Source organism: Neopsephotus bourkii, unplaced genomic scaffold (assembly GCF_033783945.1).
Source record: "Neopsephotus bourkii isolate Nb327-2 ecotype Australia unplaced genomic scaffold, CSIRO-AGI_Nbou_v1 NB_1770, whole genome shotgun sequence".
In the NCBI taxonomy this organism is placed as follows: domain Eukaryota; kingdom Metazoa; phylum Chordata; class Aves; order Psittaciformes; family Psittacidae; genus Neopsephotus; species Neopsephotus bourkii.
In genome coordinates this window covers 981,936-1,002,136 of record NW_026902244.1, presented here as the reverse complement: position 1 = coordinate 1,002,136, position 20,201 = coordinate 981,936, and the positions used below count along the sequence as shown (strand labels likewise).

The 20,201-nt window shown below is 38.7% G+C and overlaps 1 protein-coding gene across 9 annotated transcripts in view; it reads right to left on the bottom strand.

The window, feature by feature from the left end:
- Positions 1 to 20,201, bottom strand: part of CREBBP (CREB binding protein) — a 96,912-nt gene that overhangs the window by 22,971 nt on the left and 53,740 nt on the right. For 5 of the 9 annotated variants that reach the window (XM_061379427.1, XM_061379429.1, XM_061379433.1 and 2 more), the window contains 14 exons: positions 18,198 to 18,440; positions 17,531 to 17,630; positions 16,977 to 17,123; positions 16,396 to 16,513; positions 13,580 to 13,772; positions 13,390 to 13,443; positions 12,075 to 12,199; positions 11,293 to 11,481; positions 9,402 to 9,821; positions 8,591 to 8,770; positions 8,175 to 8,361; positions 3,102 to 3,220; positions 2,727 to 2,966; positions 2,149 to 2,237 (listed from right to left, as the gene is read on the bottom strand). In XM_061379427.1, coding sequence (XP_061235411.1) covers positions 2,149 to 2,237; positions 2,727 to 2,966; positions 3,102 to 3,220; positions 8,175 to 8,361; positions 8,591 to 8,770; positions 9,402 to 9,821; positions 11,293 to 11,481; positions 12,075 to 12,199; positions 13,390 to 13,443; positions 13,580 to 13,772; positions 16,396 to 16,513; positions 16,977 to 17,123; positions 17,531 to 17,630; positions 18,198 to 18,440 — 2,404 coding nt within the window. The remainder of the gene's footprint in view (positions 1 to 2,148; positions 2,238 to 2,726; positions 2,967 to 3,101; positions 3,221 to 8,174; positions 8,362 to 8,590; positions 8,771 to 9,401; positions 9,822 to 11,292; positions 11,482 to 12,074; positions 12,200 to 13,389; positions 13,444 to 13,579; positions 13,773 to 16,395; positions 16,514 to 16,976; positions 17,124 to 17,530; positions 17,631 to 18,197; positions 18,441 to 20,201) is intronic. The other 4 variants (XM_061379428.1, XM_061379431.1, XM_061379430.1 and 1 more) reach the window with 3 other exon arrangements.

Here is a 20,201-nt window from a genome sequence, read left to right as displayed (position 1 = left end):
ATGGATAGCCACATATGAAGTATATTTTCTGAACACTTAACCTAAACTTCTGCTTTACTATGGAAGCCCAACAGTTCTGTACAAAAAAATTAACTTTTAATTACTGAACTGTAGTGCTAGAGATCATTTATTCTGTGGTGCCTACTAGTTGTAATTTAGGTATGCGATACACTGAACTTGAGGAACACCCCATTTTGTCTGTTCTGCAAATGGAAAAAGTCAAACACATTCGACCAGTTAAAGATCTGTTGGAACAACAGAATGTGTTTTTCACTAATGTGCTACTTGGTTATGAAAAAACTAAGATTTGAAGATCACTATCACAGGAAACAGTTACTTTGACTGTTTTAGAGCAATACATCTGATGAGTAAGGGCTTTCTATGATCTGACAGTCCAAATGCACACTTAAAAACACGGTGATTGAGCTTTATAAATATTTTCTCAAAAAACCCAACCCAAAAAACCCATTTATCACTCGATTTAGTTGGCCCGAAAGGAAAAAATCGCATACCACCCCAAGCCAAACCCACCCCAAATCCCCAAACTCAACCCTTCCTCACAACATCTGGATCAACAGAAATCTGCACCTATTTCTGTTCTGCTACTGGCCTACTGACACTTAAGACAAATCACCTCCTTTTTATTACTACCCTTTTAGACTAAACTCAGTGTAAATGGGCTTTCACATTTATAACAGGTAGGAAACTGAAATATTGCATTGCTGATTCCAGAGGAGCCCACTGCCCCATCAAGCCTGTACTTGCTAGCAACCAAAACTGCCTTCCACTCAGTAATCCGTATGATTAAACACTGACTTAAACAGAAAAAATATAACAGAAAAAAACTTAAAATGACTCCTTCAATTATTCATGAAGCTGCTTTTCAAATACAACACTACCTGGGTGCATAACATGAAAAGTATTTGAAATTCGACCGCTTAAAAGCTGGTATTTAAGGGTTATTTTCCCCCCACTTCCAGTATTGAGCACTATCTCTTTAAATGCATTCTAATTGCTTTATTTCTGCCCAGACTATTTTCACAGTTCACAGTGGCTGTATAAAACCTTTTATGAGATCTCATGAATTTACATTCCTCCATGTCAGTAGCACCTGCCTCACAAAGGCCACCTAAAACCCAGCATACAATAAGATGACATATCTTTATCCCCCACACTGTGCTGCTTCAGCTAGGTTGTACACAACAGTCTTGCATTATCTTACAGCATGTTTGGTGATGTAGGGATTGCCCTTAGAGAGAATAAATGCAAGCACTGACTGTCCTAATCAATTCTCTAACTTCAGTCAGACAACAGCCTGCTGTGCACTTTGAAGTTGGCAAAACTTCTAGCCTGCCAAGCCTATGGAAAGTAATTCATAATTTTGTTTTAAACAGGGAAAAGGAAGTTTGAGTGTCAGCCCATTTATGGTTTGCATTTGGGGAGGAGAAACATTATCTAGGAAACAAAAAACAAGCTGAGTTCTAAGTTTACTTTGTTATTACAGCACTATTGATTTAAGCACTAAGTGAAAAATCAGTCTTATAATGTACAATTGTTTAATAATCATACAAATACCAAATCCTAATACTAATTAAGAAATGAGACAATTGTCACAGCTTCTCAGGAGTCTCTGGGTAGTTTTCAATGCTAATTCAAAACTAACTTAAATAGAAGTAAGTACTAATTACCATTAGAGAATGTAAGTCTTGCTATCAATCACTATATCCCTTACTTTGCAAATGTTGACACTAATTCTGACAAGCACAAACCCGTATACTTTTTTACATTTCTCCCAGAACAAGGTAACATGATTTCTCAGTTCCTTTGTGCAATTCTGCCCTTTTTTCTTCAGCACCCTGCTACTCCTTTTGTGGGAAACATGGACAAATTCACTTCCACTTACATGATGTATGGTACATCCTAAATAAAAGCAAGTACTTAGAAACAGTGAGTATCCAACTGCAGTACAGGAAACTAAGGGGTCACTTGCAAAAGGACAGCATGCAAAGATATATAAGTAACTTTTTCTTGACCGGGCTGACAAAGGAAAGAAAGTTAATAATCCTTCTCTTCCATACGTGCAGAGAACTCAAAGGATCTCACTTCCTGAATAAGGGTGGGGGGGAAATAAAACCATCATGGACTTACCTATTCTGGTAACTGTAGTAGGCAGCATCACGAGGAATAGTACACAGCTGCTTGCCATAGCAGCACAATGTCTGTGGAGAAAACTCATACTGCAAAACAACAGTGAGAAAAGAAGCTTTAAAATGTAGTCTTATGTTAATCAAGTATCTATTAGACAAACCTGATGCTTACAGGCATCGCAACGTATTATGTTTATCAAGCTCTTTCAAACTACTGCAAATGCATTAGCACAGCTTTCTTAGCTACAGTTAATAACTACATAAGCTAGAGTTGACCCTCTCATCACCTACTTCATTGCAACAGACATGGGAAACAAGCAAAGCATTTTAATATCACCAATCACCAAAAAAGGTGTTCTCCAAGGGAGAAAATTACAGCAATAATTAACAGAATAGCAGCAAGAAGGATGCTGTTTACCTTTTTTAGTTTTTAGCATGTTAATAATAAAGCCAAACTTCTAGCAAACCTTTCATTCACTACTTCAATTTTTTTTTAAAGAGTCTACAAAGCTCATGTTTTATCTGATTAAACAAGCCAAGTTCTCTGGAAGGATACAACTCCATCCACAGAATACATACCTTGCGCCCACAACAGTAGCCAAGTGATTGCATAACAGGATCAATTTCTTGTTCAAACACCTCTGCAAGTTTAGTGCAAAACTTGTAGACCCTGGAAGTCTTGCGATTGTAGAGCCAGGCATTGTTAAACATCAGCCAAACATCGTCCACATACTGCCAGGGTTCTTGGTACTGCCCAGTATCCAATTTACGTTTAATGGTTGAGAGATCCATAGGATTCTTCACAATGTCGAAGTAGTCCTTCAAACACACACAAACCCCCTTATTTTTAAGATGTCAACTGTTCACAATATGTTGTATAGAAAAGACAAAACATTTACATGAGCAAAGACAAAACCCACAAACATTTTATGTTTTTTTTTAATGCCAACTTACCGGAATCCCTAAAAGCTGGGGATCCACAGGCTGTCGAAAAGGTAGAGACTCTGGATCCTGCCGGTACAAAGCTTCAAGGGTAGGCATGAGAGCCTGACGCAGCTCCTCAGGTTTGAAAACTGTTAATGAAAGTCAGAAAGGTTAGAAAATTTCCTTCTGTGTTTCTTAACCTCTTGACTACCCTAAAAAAAAAAAAAAAAAAAAGGAAAATGAAGAACTATGTTAGCATAAAAATCTTTAAAGGGATTTCCTAATCTACATAGCTGATTAGAGGTAAAACTTACAATCAAGAGGCTACTGCACAGCTTTTGTTTACTCAAATCACGGTAGGTGACATTCCCAGAATAGGTAAGCAGGAACAACTGTAACTGATAATGATACATATTCTAGCACATAAAAAGAAGTACTTATCCAGAACTAAATTAATTCAATTGCTTTAACATGGATGAACCTTAGCTATTCAGAGAAGAGACAAAGTGTATTTTCTTCTCCCCCTTTTCTAACCTTGTTTGCTATTTCCAAGGCAAGACCCTTCTTGCAGAACACCACAGTGGACAAGGCCGAAGAGCCAACTCTAAAGAGTAACCAGATGTCTTGATAGTTGGCATAGGAATTTCCTGGGCATAGTATACAAACGTTCCTGAATTGATGCACTCTTAATTGATTTTTAAAGTGTTAATACTTTCAGATTTATATGCATCATTACAACCACTTGGCAACAGTGGCATGGCAACAACCACGTTTCTTTCAGCAGTCGATGACAAGGACAAGAAAGGCAATGCATTTTCTGAAAAATAATGATAACTTGGAGAGCTCTTTGAACATCTCAGCGGTGTAATTACATTTATTTCCTTAGGAACAGAGTCTTTAAATAGGAAAGAATGCCTATTATTGAGAATAAAAAAATAAAGACAAATAAGGGAAGCAAGATGGCATCTAATATTTACCTACCTGGCTGAAAAAGAACGATACCAGGAAAAGGGCGCAATTAGGAGTTCTGTTGAAAGCACTTAAATCAACAGGGCTACAGTGACCCCTTCGAAGCTGATCACAGCTTCTGTCACTCAACTGCTATTTTGGCAAGATATAAATCGCTTTTTGTCACTTCTGGCTAAAAATCTATGATTTTAAAAAAGTTCGTTTCCGCCCGTCCCCCCCCCCCCCCTTTTCATTTGGGAGGTATTTCTGAGGAGTCTTTTCATGTCAGCCGCACTCACCAAAATCACACACAAAATAAGGCAAGACAAGCAATTAAGCTGACACTACTCAGAAGAAATTTTGAAGTGTTATATTCTCAATTTTTATAGCCATTTGTAAATGCTACAGTTCTTGGAAATTATTAGTCAGGGTGAAAACTGTACGACCATTTGAGTGCACTGCCTCGAGAGAGAGGAAAGATTGCTGCTCACATACACAACAGGCAAGAAAGATACCACCCAAATTATGGCAAAAGACTAAGCAAGCTGCCAGAATGGCTTCTGCAAGGGCCTGCCTTACAGCTGTATCAAGACCTTATGCTGCTACTACTGAACTCAAACTCAGCAGATTAAAAATGAGATGAGCCAACAACAATTAATGCAACTTGATGATCATTTCAGCTGTTGCCACAATCTCAGTCCCCATAAAATGGCCATTCTTTTCCAGATTGATCCATGTATGCTGGCACCTTTCTAGGAAGGGAACCCTATCATATACTCTCAAAAGTTCTATGAACAACTACTAAGTTGTCTAATGGAATTCTTGAGAACAGAAGGAAATACTAAATTCTATTCATGGGAATTATTATTCTCTATTGCTTTTGGAAGCATCTTGTTCTGGCTCAAGCAGTTCATAATCTAATAATCTGAATTTATTTGACAAAATTTAAAGGTCAAAAGCACCTTTTAATAATCTATTCTGGCCAACTGCTTGACATTTCTTTAAGAATTTTCCCTGTACCGACCCCTGTAACAGCATATCACTAAACTAGAGTATCTTCCAAAGAAATCCAATCTTAATTTAAATCCAGACTACAGAGACTCAGCAGAACTTCTGCCAAGTTCCTTAAAGCCCAATTATCTTTGATGATAAAGCGTATAAGCTACTTTCATTCTGGAAGTTTGAAAAAATAGAAATAAAAATCCAGTTATTATTTTATGACTTGACCTAAAAATGTGAAGAAAAGTTATCTTTATCAGAAAAAAGTTGCTCTGCTTTTAAGAATATGACTAGTAACAGAATGTTTCATCATAGGCTCTCCTTCTACACAGATTTTACAAGGAAGTTTCTGTTTTCCCCTCTATCCTTTTCCAAAGTTAAATGCTCTTGGTTCTCCTCTGGTAGCTGGATGTTCTTTGTAAGGAGCTGGCATCCAGTTACTCATTTTTGTCTTGGATGTGTGGGTGGAAAAAAAGAAAATGGGATCTTTGCCTGAATCATGATAACGTATTATCTGCCAGAGAAAAGCTTAATGCTACCTCTTTAGATTTGTATTTCTTTCAGAGGAAATCCTGCTTGTAATTACCAAGGAGAAAATTTGTAAAGGAAGATGAAGACATTTTCAAAACAGTAAGGACAATACACCTGAATATCCGTCCCAAACCAACCCCTTGCAGGTTTCCTATTATTATGTCTTATAAAGAAGGGAAGAAACCAGTAAAACTAATCTTGGGAGGTCAAACTAAGGCAGACACCTATGACGAGACAGAAGATACTCAGATGAATATCATCCTGTTTCTTTTGAAGGGAATAGGCAAGAAACCAAATCCATTCCTTTCTTGCTCACATTAGATATGCAGGGGAAAAAAAAGCAAAATCAAGCCAATCCCTGAATTCAGAAGAGTCTGGTTGCATGCATTTATGAAGGCAAATCCTTGATGAGAAAGAGAAGCTTGCTGAAGGGATGGCTGCAATTCTCAAAAAAAAAATCAACTACAAAAATTCAGGTGTAAGTGAACTTAGCAGACCAGTATCTCAGCAGTATTATCTTGGTCTGTTTTCTAGCTCATACAGTATTCCCCATCACTTCAGTCAGGTTACAAACTAGTTGTGTTAAGTGAACACAGTCAAGCCAGTGGAGTTCAGTACACCTGGGTGGTTGGTATAAACAGATGAGATTCCACCTCCACAACTAAAGCCTCCTTTACCCAGAGAAACAATCCAATGAGGTCCAGGTGAACCCTTTCAAACATTAACATATCAGGCTATAAACTTGCTAAGCTATGTTAGAGCATGCACTCTGACATCTCCAGCCATGAACCTTCCCCTTCATAGCTGCAGCATGTACCTGCTACATCCCAGGTTACTGTGGGGTGAGCCTCATGAATCTGGATTCAGAGGAATGAAGAAGAGTTTCCAGCACTTCTTCAACCCATGCAAAACTCCACAAGTCTCATAAGCAGTTTTAAAATATCATGTAACCTTTAAGCATGCTTCACAGTATATACCCTCAAATAACTCTTATTTAGCATTAATACAATTGCTCTACTGAAGTTGGACAAACCAGTTGGTGAGAAAATGTCACCATTTAAAGCTGTATATATGGTTGTACCTGCCCACACTGCACATGTATTATACTACATGGCTACTTAGTGACACTATTTCCAAGATAAAATTGCATTACTAAGTGAGGCGTTGGAAATATGTAGTAACCCAGACCGAATCAGCAGAAGGACACAACGCAACTTCCACGGACTAATTTTGCAAAGACTTTCCTTTTTCTACCTCTTGCCTCAAATTGCTTGCAAGTGCACTCCTTCTAACAAGCAGCAGTGATTCTTTCCACTGGGAATATAACTGGTTTATAAATGCTAATAAGCTTTCCACTCCCTACTTTACGTTTTGCGTGAAACAGGCTCTGCCAGTTAGTTCTGCAGCATACTCTCATTTGGCTGGCCCACTGTGCTACAAACTGAAAACACCATCTATAGAAAAATGTGGTTTATAGCGTTTTGTCGTAAAAGTATTATGCTTAGTAATTAAATGCAACTTGAAGCATATACAGGAGATCAAGATTCAAGCTGCATAAACTTTCAAACCTTATGATTACTTGATCACATTCTGGAAAGCTTGCACATGTAATGTTCTTCTAATATAGTTACATGCAGCTGCCTTTTCAAATAAAGAAGTAAAAAAAAAAAAAAAGGTAATTAAATGGATCACCACTCTATTTTTTGACATTCGCAGCATGTTGGAGGCTTACCTTTGGTCAAAAACTAAAAACCACCCCCAGAAAACATCATCTCAAAAAAGTGGATGCCAAGACACAGAGGTCTCTAAACAGCTAAGGTTTTTGAATCCAAAAACTTACCTTGCAGGCTCCCACAAAGCCTGCATGACAAGTAATTTATTTCTGCCTGTTTTAACAATCTTATTCATTTATTTCTTATTAACCCAGGGCATGCAATCATTTATGTAAGTCCATTCAAAATCTGAAATGCCATCAAGTTTCCTTTTGGAAAAATACATAATACAGACACCCACACCTAAACTTATGCTGACACTGTAGATTAACTGAGGAGACTACTGACCTAACCACTTCTGAAAAGAAAGCTTTCAAATGAATGCTATACTGAAAATGACATAAGACCTTAAAAAAAGTTTCAGTCTATTGCAGCAGTCAAGCCTTGCAAGAATACAGATTGAGGAGTGGAGTTTAAGCACCAGATTCCCAGAGAAGTAAATGCTGAAACTCAGTATGAGGGCAGTGTGTGCATCCTCTAATGGAAAAGCAGAGCAACAGGTATTCTTGGTTACTGAAAGCACTCTTATCTACGCTGAGCTCCCTTGAAAGACACTGGCCAAGATGTACAGGGAGAGATTTATATACATAATTCTCCAGTAATCACTGTCCTGGTCCTTCTGAGCAGAAACTGGAGTCTGTGAGAAGACTGCTGTGATCAAGACCACAATGACATGCTTTCAACCCCATGATTCACGTAACATTAAAGGAATCCTACTTTCAAAACCAAGCTAGAGTACTGATCTAGAGCTCCACGTGTTGGAACACGTGCAAAACAGACATCCCAGCAGCAGCTGGGATGCTAGTAAAACCGAAATACACAAGAAAAAAAGCCACAGTTTCCATGCACATACTTTTTTTGCGGGGCTGAGATGGCGATGTGGATTGTGAAGTGGTTCCATTACTGCCGCTCTCCTCTTCCTCTTTAACATCTACTTTTATTTCAGGTTTCTTCTCTTCTATTTCCATTGGCTCCTGTTTCAGTTCTGTTCCATCTGTTTCTTCTTTTGTTTGTGAAGGTCCTTGCAAATCCTCCTCCACCTTAAGAAAGGATGCAACAAGATGTACTATTAAATCCACAACCCAAACTTCAGACATCAAAATATTAGTTTGAGATTGTTGAAGCACTCTCCATCCATGGCTTTCCTCAGGACAGTTACTTTCCAGTAACTACCCTCCTCTCACCCCTTAGCTCACCAATTCAGACACATTATTAAGTGCTTTTATATCTATCACTGCTTTCAGTTAAGCTGTATAGAATCTCATTTACCTCAGTCTTAGCTTCCACTTGTGTCTCACTAGTCTCTGGCTCAGTTTCTTCAGTTTTAACTTCTGATTTGCTTTCTAGCATTGGTGCATCTGGTCCTAGTTGCTGGGAATTCGTATCAGCACTAGCAACTGAGGCAGGGGTGGGGACCCTGTTATCAATACTAGCTGCTGCCTGGGATAGCTGTTGTAAAAACAGTACAAAAGAAAGACACTGCATATATAGAAATATTTTCCTTTACTAAAAATGAACAGCACAAAAGAGACATGAGATGATATTCTAAAACAGTGCAGAACATGGATACAGGAGCTTACTGTAGCCAAGTTTCGATATCCCACATTTAGTAACTCTGCTTTACGGAGGAGAAGCCAAGGAAGAATTCTGCCCAAAAGTGGCTTCTTTTACAGAGAAAACACCTGCCCAGTAAAACACTGTACATCCCTTGAAAAGTGCATTTGTCCTGACTGATTCTTAGAAGAAAAAAAACCCTATGCAAATCTCATGATCGGACAAGATCAATTCTGATTAAGGCCAAATATAACATCAGGCCTGTTATACCTCATCTTTCTGCACACTGCTGCAATTTTTATTTTGAGCAGGTCAAAGTCATTCAAGGCACCCCCCTCCTTCAAACAATACTGAGAACATCTGAACACACACATTTTTACACATCTCTATAATGAACCCTTTGGTCTAACATAGAAGCTACTATTGACAACTACAGGCTCTACACATTCACGACATGGTGCTATACAAAGGGTGAACTTTTGTGGAATGTCACTAGACAAGAAAAATGCAACTAGCTGGTACTTACTGGACTGCCAGGTGGCTGTGCCTGCACAGATGTTGGCTGTTGCTGAGATGGCTGTGGGGTTGGCACAGAATGGGGTTGAACCGGGGTCTGAGGTTGCGGTGTGACTTGAGCCTGTGCGGCAGTCTGCCCTGTAGGTGTGCTTTGTGTCTGTGTCGCGTTTGGAACAGAACCCGGGGTCGGTGTTGGTGTTTGTCCTGAAGATGAGACCGGTGTCGATGGCTGAGTGGGTGCTGCTGGCTGAGGAGGAGTCATTCCTGTTGATGTTTGGTGCTGGATAGGTGGCATCCCAGCAGCAGTGGACACAGGAGGTGTAGTCTGATGTAGAGGTGGCTGGGTCACTGGCGGACACGGTAACTGCCCACTCTGCGGTCCTAGCATGTTCATGGAATTTGGAAGAGCAGCACTGGGAACCTGCCCCTGCTAGAAAGAGAGACTGTGTTACAGACATGTGACTCCAAAAACTCTGAGAAAGCACTGAAGCCTTCTTTAACAGAATCCCTAAATATAAATGTGAGACCAGCTATATGCAAATACTACTACTGCAAATGACTATGCTCTGATTTCTCTAATCATTTTCATTAGCTCTTAGTCAAAGGCGCTGCTCCTAGACCTAGATGTGCCATGCACACCTTTTCAGGTTAATTCTACTGGCACAGGGAGGAATCCTCACCATCTCTGAGTAACAAAGAAACCCACATGCAGAAAACCTCTAAATCATGTCATTAGCTGGGCAAAGGTCAGGTTTTGCATACAAATGGTTTCGAGCAAATACACATTCAAGGCCAGGTCTCTAGAGCAGCCCTGCTTTAGGACAGTTAACTTATTTAATGCCTGCCCTGTGCACAGTGCAACACTTAAAAGGTGGTGTGTGTTGGGTTTTTTCTTGTTTTCTTTTAATTTCTAATTAGACTACTCCAGATGCTTAAGAAAACCTTGCATTTGTTTTTCAGAACAGCAACAATAAAGTATTCTGGATGTGCACCGGCTTTTAAATTACATTTACTATTTTACATTTAGTACATTTTACTAAAGGTTGCATCAGATAACCAGCAATAAAAAAAGAATATTCTTATCCCTAGATGTACTTCTTACTTGAATCCAAATCAATTAACATTCCTACGGATGAGTTTTCAAATTTAAAACACAGTTCTATATTGCCTGTATAGTCAGTTTTATTGAACTAAGCGCATCAGGAAAAAAACGTTCACCTCAAAAGTGGTCAAAAAAGTGAGCCATGGCCCAAGCAATTGTAGATGTTGCATCCCGCACATATTCCATACTTGACTCGACAGATCACTCTGTAATCTCAGTTCTCTCTCATTTGAGGATGGGACTGACCAGAGAACTCTGGAGGTCCCAACTAACCTAAATTACTAGAACTCCCAAGTTAAAAAACAAGCTTCTCCTGTGGAAAAGCATCTACTTCAGCATCATAAGCACAGCTGCTACTTCACTGACCACTGCTGTTAACAGAAAAATGTCACATAAACCCCTCAATTTTCTCTTCAGAAGGAAAGCTTAAAACAAACTTTGAAAGATCTTCAATGACCACTTTGTTGCAATTCCTGATTTAGAGTCTAGCTACTGAGGTCCACACAAAGATAAAAGCATATGCTCACAGACGTCCCGTGAACTAACTTTTCCCCCTAAAAATCTCATCAGCATGCTTTTTTTTTGAATTTAAATGGAAAATTACAGGGCATTCCCCCCCCCATAAGCATATGTAAATAGGTAATACAAGAGCTTATGAAGAAGGCAAGTGTAATCCAGTATCCCCCAAAGTCAGGGATGACTACAATAAACAGTGGATATATAAATAAATAAAGACATAAATTAAATAAATTAGAACAAAGTAATCAGAGTAACTCAAGCAATAGAAAATATATCTCACCTGTGCCACCCCAGCCTGGGCTGTTGATTGACCCATACCCACATTGTTCACATTCATAGCCCCAGTGGATGCTGGAAACTGATTCTGGGGCAGGAATTGGTTCTGGGTAGGAGCCTGACCCATCATATTGTTGGAATGAGCTCCCATCATGTTCTGTGGCTGAGGCATTCGGGAAGGAGACATTGCCATCTAAAAAGTAACACCCAAAATAAGGATATTGCCATTCAGTATTGTGTAGGAAGACAAAAGAAAATATCCTCAATGTAATCAACCAAAAGACAGGGCAAAAAAATAAAAAGAAAACTGATTTCAGTAAACCAAGGGGAAATGGGCATATGCATGTAACTAGCATTTGTTCCAGGGTATTCATGATTAAGTTCTTTTCAAAGAGGTAATATTCAAAGCTCTACCAAGAGTTCTAACTCTGCTTTGTTCTCTGAGCTAAGGAAGATAATCCAGAATAAAGAGAATAAAACCATGTTTTAATAGAGGAATAAAGAACATATATAAAATGCAAAGAGTTTCTGAAAGAACTATCCTCTTGCACAAACTGCTGGAGATTATCTTATCTCTGGTATCTACCTCTCTAAAGTTGCTTTGGTTTGGTTGTTCTGTTTTGTAGTTTTGCCCCAATAAAAACCTGACAGACTCTGTCCGTATCCATGAAATTAACCTACAATTTACAGTACCATTCTATGACACGGCCTTTTCAGAACAGCATTAACAATGCTAAAATGTAATTAACCAGTTTTGAGAAGAACTTAGTAATAAGAAGTACGAACCGCAGGAACGGCGCCCATGTTGTTCATTTGTACAGGGTGGTTCATTGGAGAAGCTGCACGGGGTCCCATGGGTGCTTGTGGCATTTGTACATTCCCTATGGACATGGGGTTAAACTGATTCATTCCTGCAAATGCATCCCCAAAACAACTCATTAGGAAAAAGTCATCAGAATTTACATGTGTATACTCGATTATGAAGTTAACATTTATTATAACTGAAGTCTGACTGCCCTACACTTTTAATTTTGTTCAAATTACTTGGCTTAAGAGACAAATCAGGATGTAAGAGGTATTTAGAGGAATACCAGTTAAGGTGAAATATAACTTTTGGTTAAAAATTAAAATGCAGAAGATGAAGAGTGGGGGTGATGTGCAGAGACAGGATGCTATATGCAAATGATACCTTGGGATGATTTCTTAAAATCAGGCATTTGCTTTGAAACAGCAATATCTTAGTGAGGGCTCACTGAAATGGTTGAGTAAATATAATAAAACCACATCTTGTACATATGAAGGCAAGTCAGGACAGAAGCTAGTAATATGCTTAATCGGTGTTGTGCCTTTTATACAAAACATTTAACCCCTCAAAAAAACAACCACCCAAACTTGTCTATTAGTAATAAATGTGTAAATAAATAATTGAGCTATACATGCTATCAACTTTTTCTCCTACTGAGATGCATTTTAAAAGGACGTAACTTCAAGGACATTTCAACACAAGTTTCAACTTACACTAACTCTGATTCAAAAGATAAAGTCACTGGAAGAAACTGAAGCACCTAAAAGTCACAGGGTTTTATTTTTCAGAGAAAAAAAACCTGCCCAGAGGAGGCTAAATGAGCAATGGCAAGCCATGAGCGCTACAAACAAGCTACAAGGCTCTTTTAGATGCACTTTGCATCAGAAACCAAGAAAGGACATTATTAGTCGTACATACTCTAGGATTAAAGTGCCAAGTTTCCAGCTACAGGTGTATTTTTGGCTACTTAACTGATGAAAACATGCCAACATCTCTCTCCCCCTGCCCCTTTACAGTGTTTTAAGTGAGATTATCCACAGTATTCGTGCTTATGCTCTCCTCTTTCTGAAATTACTTCTCAATTGCAGGTAAAGTTTTGGGTACATATTGCCAGTTCTTAAGACAAGACAGCACCAAGACAGTTCCTACCACAGAACAATAATAAAGAATGATGCTGAAATAAGGAGAGCGAGTAGCTATCGCCACCCCAACTGCATAAGAAAAACAGAAGATCAGCTTTTCCGCCTAACAATTATTTTGAACACATAAATTGTATATAGAGAGGAAAACAGATACCTTGAGAAACCTGCATTCGACTTATAGGCACGGTTGGCATGGACATAGGCCCATCTGCAACACAACAGAAGAATGGTCAGAAAAAAACCCAACTTAAACTATGAACTCAGGATTAGCATGAGAGCCCAAGCACACAAACTCTGTAGAGTTACAGGTGAGATGCACAAATACATACTGCAAAAGTACTTACTGGGCGGCCGCACGGGCTGTGCCTGGCCCATGGCAGCAGCCACCTGTGGGATGCCAGGGGGCTGAGGGCCCGTGCTCTGTAAGGCTGGCTGATTCCCCAACATCCCTTGTTTGTGAAGACGAGACCTCCGTTTCTCTTCTAGCTCCTTCTGGATCTTATAGATCTTCTCTGCTAATAGATGATAGTATTCATCCTACGAGAGAGAAAAAAAATAGTACTCAGTGTTAAGCATAAGAAAACAGCAGCAGAACTCACGTAGTCTACCAGAATAACTTCACCTGGTTTAGGTTTTGTAATGTCTACACCTGCCTATTTGAAAAAGAAATACTTCTTTTTAGAATTCCCCTAAATTGAAACAGTCTCATCACTGCTTTACTGCAGCAAAGGAAGAAAAAAAACAACCCTTCTATATAGAAGACTTGGCTTTATGGCTATCCTTCAGACCTACTCTGAGTAGATTAGTAAATAAAGGAGAAGACTGTAGAATCTCTGTTGCTTGGATGAGAAACATGAAGCTGTGATTTAGGTTCCAAGTGTTAAATTATTTTTAAACATTATATTCACAATAAATACTTCCACAGACAGAAGAAAAATACATTTCCAGCAACACAGACTAATTACACTTCAGGAGACAGGTACTAAGGACAGACCAATTTTTACATACAGAAAGGAATCGCTCTTTTACTAAGGAGTCTGGCTACTGACAGTCATTGCAGGGATAAACAAAAATCAGACAAAACCCCAGAGGAATGGAGAAAATCAGTGAAAAATAGTCCACAGGCACAGACAACTAAACACAACACCAGTATGAGATGAAAAATCCATTTTACTCAATCCACACTGACAACAGATCAAATAAAGACAGTCACAGTGCACAGCAAAACAGACAGTTTCGCTTGTTTGCAGACGCGCATCCAGCAATTAAGTGCATGAGATTATACACCTGTTAAAGGCATAAAACCCCCTCAAACCCTCAAGACTATGTTTCTTTTGTGGGATCACCTATACTCTTAAACTCCAGGGTTACATGGAGCAAAGGTTGAGTGATGCCTGTCCCACAATCCTTTTGTTTTCATCCAATTTTCCTCAAAACTAGATTCTGTTATTACACTAGGATTGAATTCATTTCAGAAAACTTAACAGGAGATAGGGATTTCTCATCAACCTTGTTAAAGAAGTCCAGAACGGCAATACAAAGCTTTGGGTTTAGGTCATTTCCCCTCCTCCAAGTGCCTCAAAAATCCATCAGTGCAGACACTGTCGGCTGTTCAATTTAAAAACACTAAAATCCCTTCCCCCCTACTGGCTCAGCTGCCTACTTGTAAATGTAATGTTGTGCTACGTCCACACTGTAAAGATTCCCTAAAAAAGGATGTGCTCACGAGGAGCACATCATACTAAAGCCATGTAGTATGCAGTAAAACAATTGCTTACAACCATGCCTCATACTAATCTGTTTTTCAATGTCAAAGTGGAATGAATGCTCCTGTAAGAGAAAGATGCAATTCCATGTGGCCTCGTTATTACATTCTTCCAAGTTTGCTGCTTGGAGCCAAATACATTAGACGTATTCCCATAAAAGAGAGTTCTGGCAATTAAGCTCTCACAGCCATTTTAACAGGTAAAGAGAAGATGTATCTGCGTGTTTCTCTAGTACCCTAGGTCAGAAGATATTTATGAACAGAAGTCTAGTATGCTCATGCTTATTGAGAACATATTTAGATGAATATATACGTCTATGAAATCCTTGTTCTCTCTGAATTCATTTCCTAAAGCTGTCAGAGAGATCTTCCTTGCTAAACAACCTCTTGGTAGCCACAAGGAGAAGATGATATTGTCATTGACCAATACTGACACAACAGCAGCATTACATCTATGGCCACTGCCTATCTACCTCTAGGAAATAAAACTCCAATTCCACCTTCAGCTCTTTTGGGAGATGGTCTGAGGGGCCAACTAAGTGCTACTGTCTTACTGGATGATTATCAGCCGAAATGACACTAACTACTCTCTTTAGATACTCTTACCTTACTTAAGAGAGCACTTCAAGATTCTGATAGGTAAGATCTCACCAGCTATGATGACTGGCACTACTAACATTGTCTCTACCAGATGCAAACTTTCAGAAAGTGGTTCCTTTATGACAGAATTAGCACAGTATCATAATGAAATAGTATCCTCCTCATGTCAAACAGGGTTTGCTCCTTCTGAGTAATATAGATTTGAACTGGCATCCCCTTGCTGACAGAGCAAAAATCATGAACAAGAACAGGAGTTGTGTCTTGTTTCCTATACACAAGGACAAACAGGAGCAAAGTGACTCATTATGTTGAGACATGAAATAGCTATGCATCCTAGCCAAACCACTCTCGATGATGCTGAGTAGGGGAGAAATCACTCCAACAGTACAGGTAAAGGTAAGCAGTACAATAGGACTGAGTCCTAGAGAAAAATTGCAGTTTCAAAGTGTCATTAAGTTCCAAAACTACTATTCATACAGACTTCCAGAAAGGAGGAAGTCAGTAAGGGAAACATCAAAACCGGCAAGCTGTGCTCCAGTCTTCCTGCACACCAATCACACTTTCAGAAGGAATGAAAATAGGGCTGGGATGATGCTGTCTAGCTCTCATGGAGTTGAGGGAAGTGAATTAACTTGGAGTGACATTAATCATATGGCTTCGGACTACACAAACACTGTCATAGACAGAAAACATGTCTTCCCTCATCAAGAGAACACTGGAATGATTGTGCTTTTCATTATGCTTATGAGATTTGTGGTGCTCCTGGTTTTTAACATATACCAAAAAGCAACATACCCTACTATTAGCAGATTCATACATATCTCCTTCCACTTTCCTGGCATAAGCCACCAAGTTCTCCATGCGGCGATCCTTCAGTGCAGCTGGATCAGGAGTGGGGAAGATGGCTTGGACACTAAGAGAAAGGAAAAAATAAAAGAAAAATTCTTCAGAGAAAAAAAACCTCAATCCAGCTTTATGATATCATCCCAGACATTCCCTTATACACCAGATATGTAAAATCACAGCAAAATAGTTTCATTAAAATAAAAAAGAAATCAGTATTGTATTACTTCCCACAAGATTAAAGCAAATTCAATGATGAAAAAGATGTGAGATTTAAGAGTCCAGAGTTTAAATACTCGTTTACTACAGCAGTGCAAATTTACTAGCAACATGAACTGGCTTCATGCCCATTCCTTAATAAGCTGAATGAGCTGAAGAGGAGAGTTAAAGGTAACAGCTCATCCTCAGTGGCCTGCTGTCAGACAACCACCACTGATAACTTTCTCAACAACCTTTCAACTTAATGGTGGAACTACTGTATTGAAATTCTTCAAAACATGCAGGAAAAAGACAGAGTCTTACTGAATACTTACAGTTTATGCACTAAATGATTGCGCAGGTCCTGAGTGACATGTTCGTGCCATGCTTTCCTTACCCCGGTACTAGAAGGAGGTGCAGCTGTTGGCATTGAGCTGAGATTTCCAACATTGCCAGAATTTGTGCCATCATTCATTAGTGGGCTAATATAAAAAGAAAAGGGACTGTTATAGTACAAGATTGCAGAGTTTTGTTGCATGTTTGATGCCTGAAGTAATTTTTGAGTAATTGCTTTCATCACTTCTAGCTACTGCATCAAACATTCTCTAATTCTGGTATCAACAAACTGCAACACCTAAAGCAGCAAAGCTCAGGAATTTAGAAGACATGGTATGAATGATAAAGAATCATAACTGTCAAGGTATTTGTACACTCTCTAAGGAGACAAAGTGGTAGATACAGAATTGAAATAGGAAAGAATAGCATAGCTACATATGTGACTGATCATTTCCATGCCAATACAGTTAGTTTTTAAAGCATGCTCTTTATTTACATTCATAATTGTGTAAATAAACGTTTAATTGAGCAAGAATAAAGATGTGTGCATTACTTATTTGTCCCAAGGGATGTTGGAAGAGCAGTTTCAGAAATTAGACTAGCTTGCTGGTCTGTTGTTATTCCTCCTGTGGGAAGGTTCATCTGGTTGGCTCCTTCGGAATAAAATTAAACAGCATTGGTTTGCGACAATAACACAGCAAAACTGCACTTTACTGACACAACTGGTTAATGAAAGAAACAGCGTATCAGGTAAGTACTTTATGATAGTATCGCCTGTGGTACATATAAGCAGCTACTTATGCAACCAAGTTACTTTTAGTCTGAACATTTTAATTCCCACAAAAACTAGCCTAGTAACATTTAAAATTCAAAAACTCTTCAGATTAGTTCAGTAATATAAAAATAAGATAATACTATCAATTAAGTTCCAAAAAGAAATTAGCTTCTGAGACAGAACTGTCTACTAAATAGGTGAAATACTTGTTAAACCAGAGTCCTTCTGCAATTCTACCTTAACACCTCAGACAGCACCACACTATGGACTGTATTTTAAAAGAAACTAAAACTACTCCTATTTGGCAGCAGCTTTCTAAAATTCAAACGTAAATGAATGGTAGTGCTTATAAATAGTACAGCAATCAAGTGAAACAGACTATGCTAAAAATTGAACAGCCCTGTTTATTTTAACACCTTAGTTTCCCGGTATTTTTTCCACCTACCCAATGCATTAATGGTCCTCATTTGCTGGTGAGCCTGAGGCTGTGCCGGCTGTTGGCCTTGTACCTGGGGCTGCAACTGTGTTTGAGGCTGGTTACCATATGGCAGTCCAAGAGCAGCATAGGCTCGCTGCATGGAGCTGGGGTCAATTGGATTAGGATTACTTAGCGATGGAGTATTCTGCTGGCCTGTGCCAACAGAACCAATGGAATTTTGGATTCCACCAGCTGGAGACCCTAAAAGGGCTATATTAAAAAAAAAAAAAAAAAAAAAAATGGTAAGAGAAAATGGAAATCAGTGAGGACAAACAATTTAACAAATCATGCCAAGAATCAACAGAACATGCATACAGTTATATCATATGTATTTTCTGACAAAGAACAGAATAACACCAGAGATGCCAAGTGGCAAAATTCAGCTGTCGATTCTACAGGACAGAAACCACCCTAGCAAGTAATACATGCAGTCTAAAGTGTTGTAAATTTTGGGCAGACAGGCCAATAATTAACATAATATACATGAAGTATAGGCTCCAATATAAGGCTAAATAGAATTTCATTCTTGGGACAGTAGATTAAGGGGGGGGGGAGTGTGTTTAAAAAAAAATTAAATAATTAATTCCTCTACTTCCCTCTTTCCCATCAATCCCATTTTAGGTCAAAATATTTGGCTGCAGAACAGAGATCCTGATTTCACCAGACATACTGTGTCCTTAGACACAAAGGTAATACTGAAGATCTGTTGGTAGAAATTTTCATTCCGAGCAGTCACTAGATGAAAACTCTGAAGGCCAAATTACCCTAAAACCCAAGTTATTCAGGAATATGAAAAGCCCAGATGGGTTTCAGATTGTACTGACAAAATATAAAATTATTTGAAGAGTCAGAAAGAGGATGAGCCTGCTACTGGTTTTGCTAAACAATTTAGATAATATTTAGGTACTCATAAACCTATATGATCACCGCAACCAATCAACATCTCTCACCGCACAGACATATGGAAAAGTCATTTCCATTGTAGGCAGGAAATGTAAACAACAGGGAAAAAGTAGTTTTTACTAAACCCAGAAGTGAATAAAAATCTACTTTCTGGTCCTCATTTTAACTGCCATTCTAAGTAATAACACGTTCCACTGTGAATGACATATGAAGCATATCCTTCATTACAGAGACTCTGCATTTTGATAACTGAGACTCTGATGGAAGTAATACGTACTTCATATTTTTCCCCTCTAGTAATTAAATATGAAACGTGCATTACAAATTTGTGAGCTAAACACAGCAACAATAATTGCTTTTTATATAGACAACAATAACTTTTATTGAAATATAAGGAGAGGCACATGTTTAGAAAAAAATAAAATCAGAAAAACAAGCCTTCTGGGACATTAACTAATTAGACATTAGCATTATCTAAGCTTTCTTAAATCCTTACCCACTAGGGAGACAGGGAGAATCACTGAAAAAGAAACACATGCTTTCAGCTTCCATTCAAGAGAAAACACACACATTGCAGAGTCCAGACTTTTCCCTCTCCAGATGAGAGTTCAATTTGATTTTATTTGCCAAAGAACTACAAATAAACACAGTCAGAGATCCCCCTCTCCAGAATAGGCAGATACACAGAAAACATCTTTCATTTTGCCAAGGACAATCCATGGTATTTTCAACACTGGGTTTACCATGGAAATTAGGCTTACATATGCTTACGCTTTATGGACACATTCATATTAACTTCTGAACCCACTAATCATTTCCAAGCAAGTTTAAAAACAAAGAAGCTGACTGAAAACCTGTCAGGTTTCATTAAAACAAGCAAACACACACGCATACCAAAACCAACATATTAAAGACCTACAGTATAAATTTCTTGTTGGACTTGCACACAGCACTCTGGATCTCTACGAGAAAGATGTCTTTACACCAGGCAGAAGCCAAGAAATAGAAAGTATCTAGGATGGTTAAATAGTACAAAACTTGTGGCACCCTGTAATTCAAAAGGCTTCA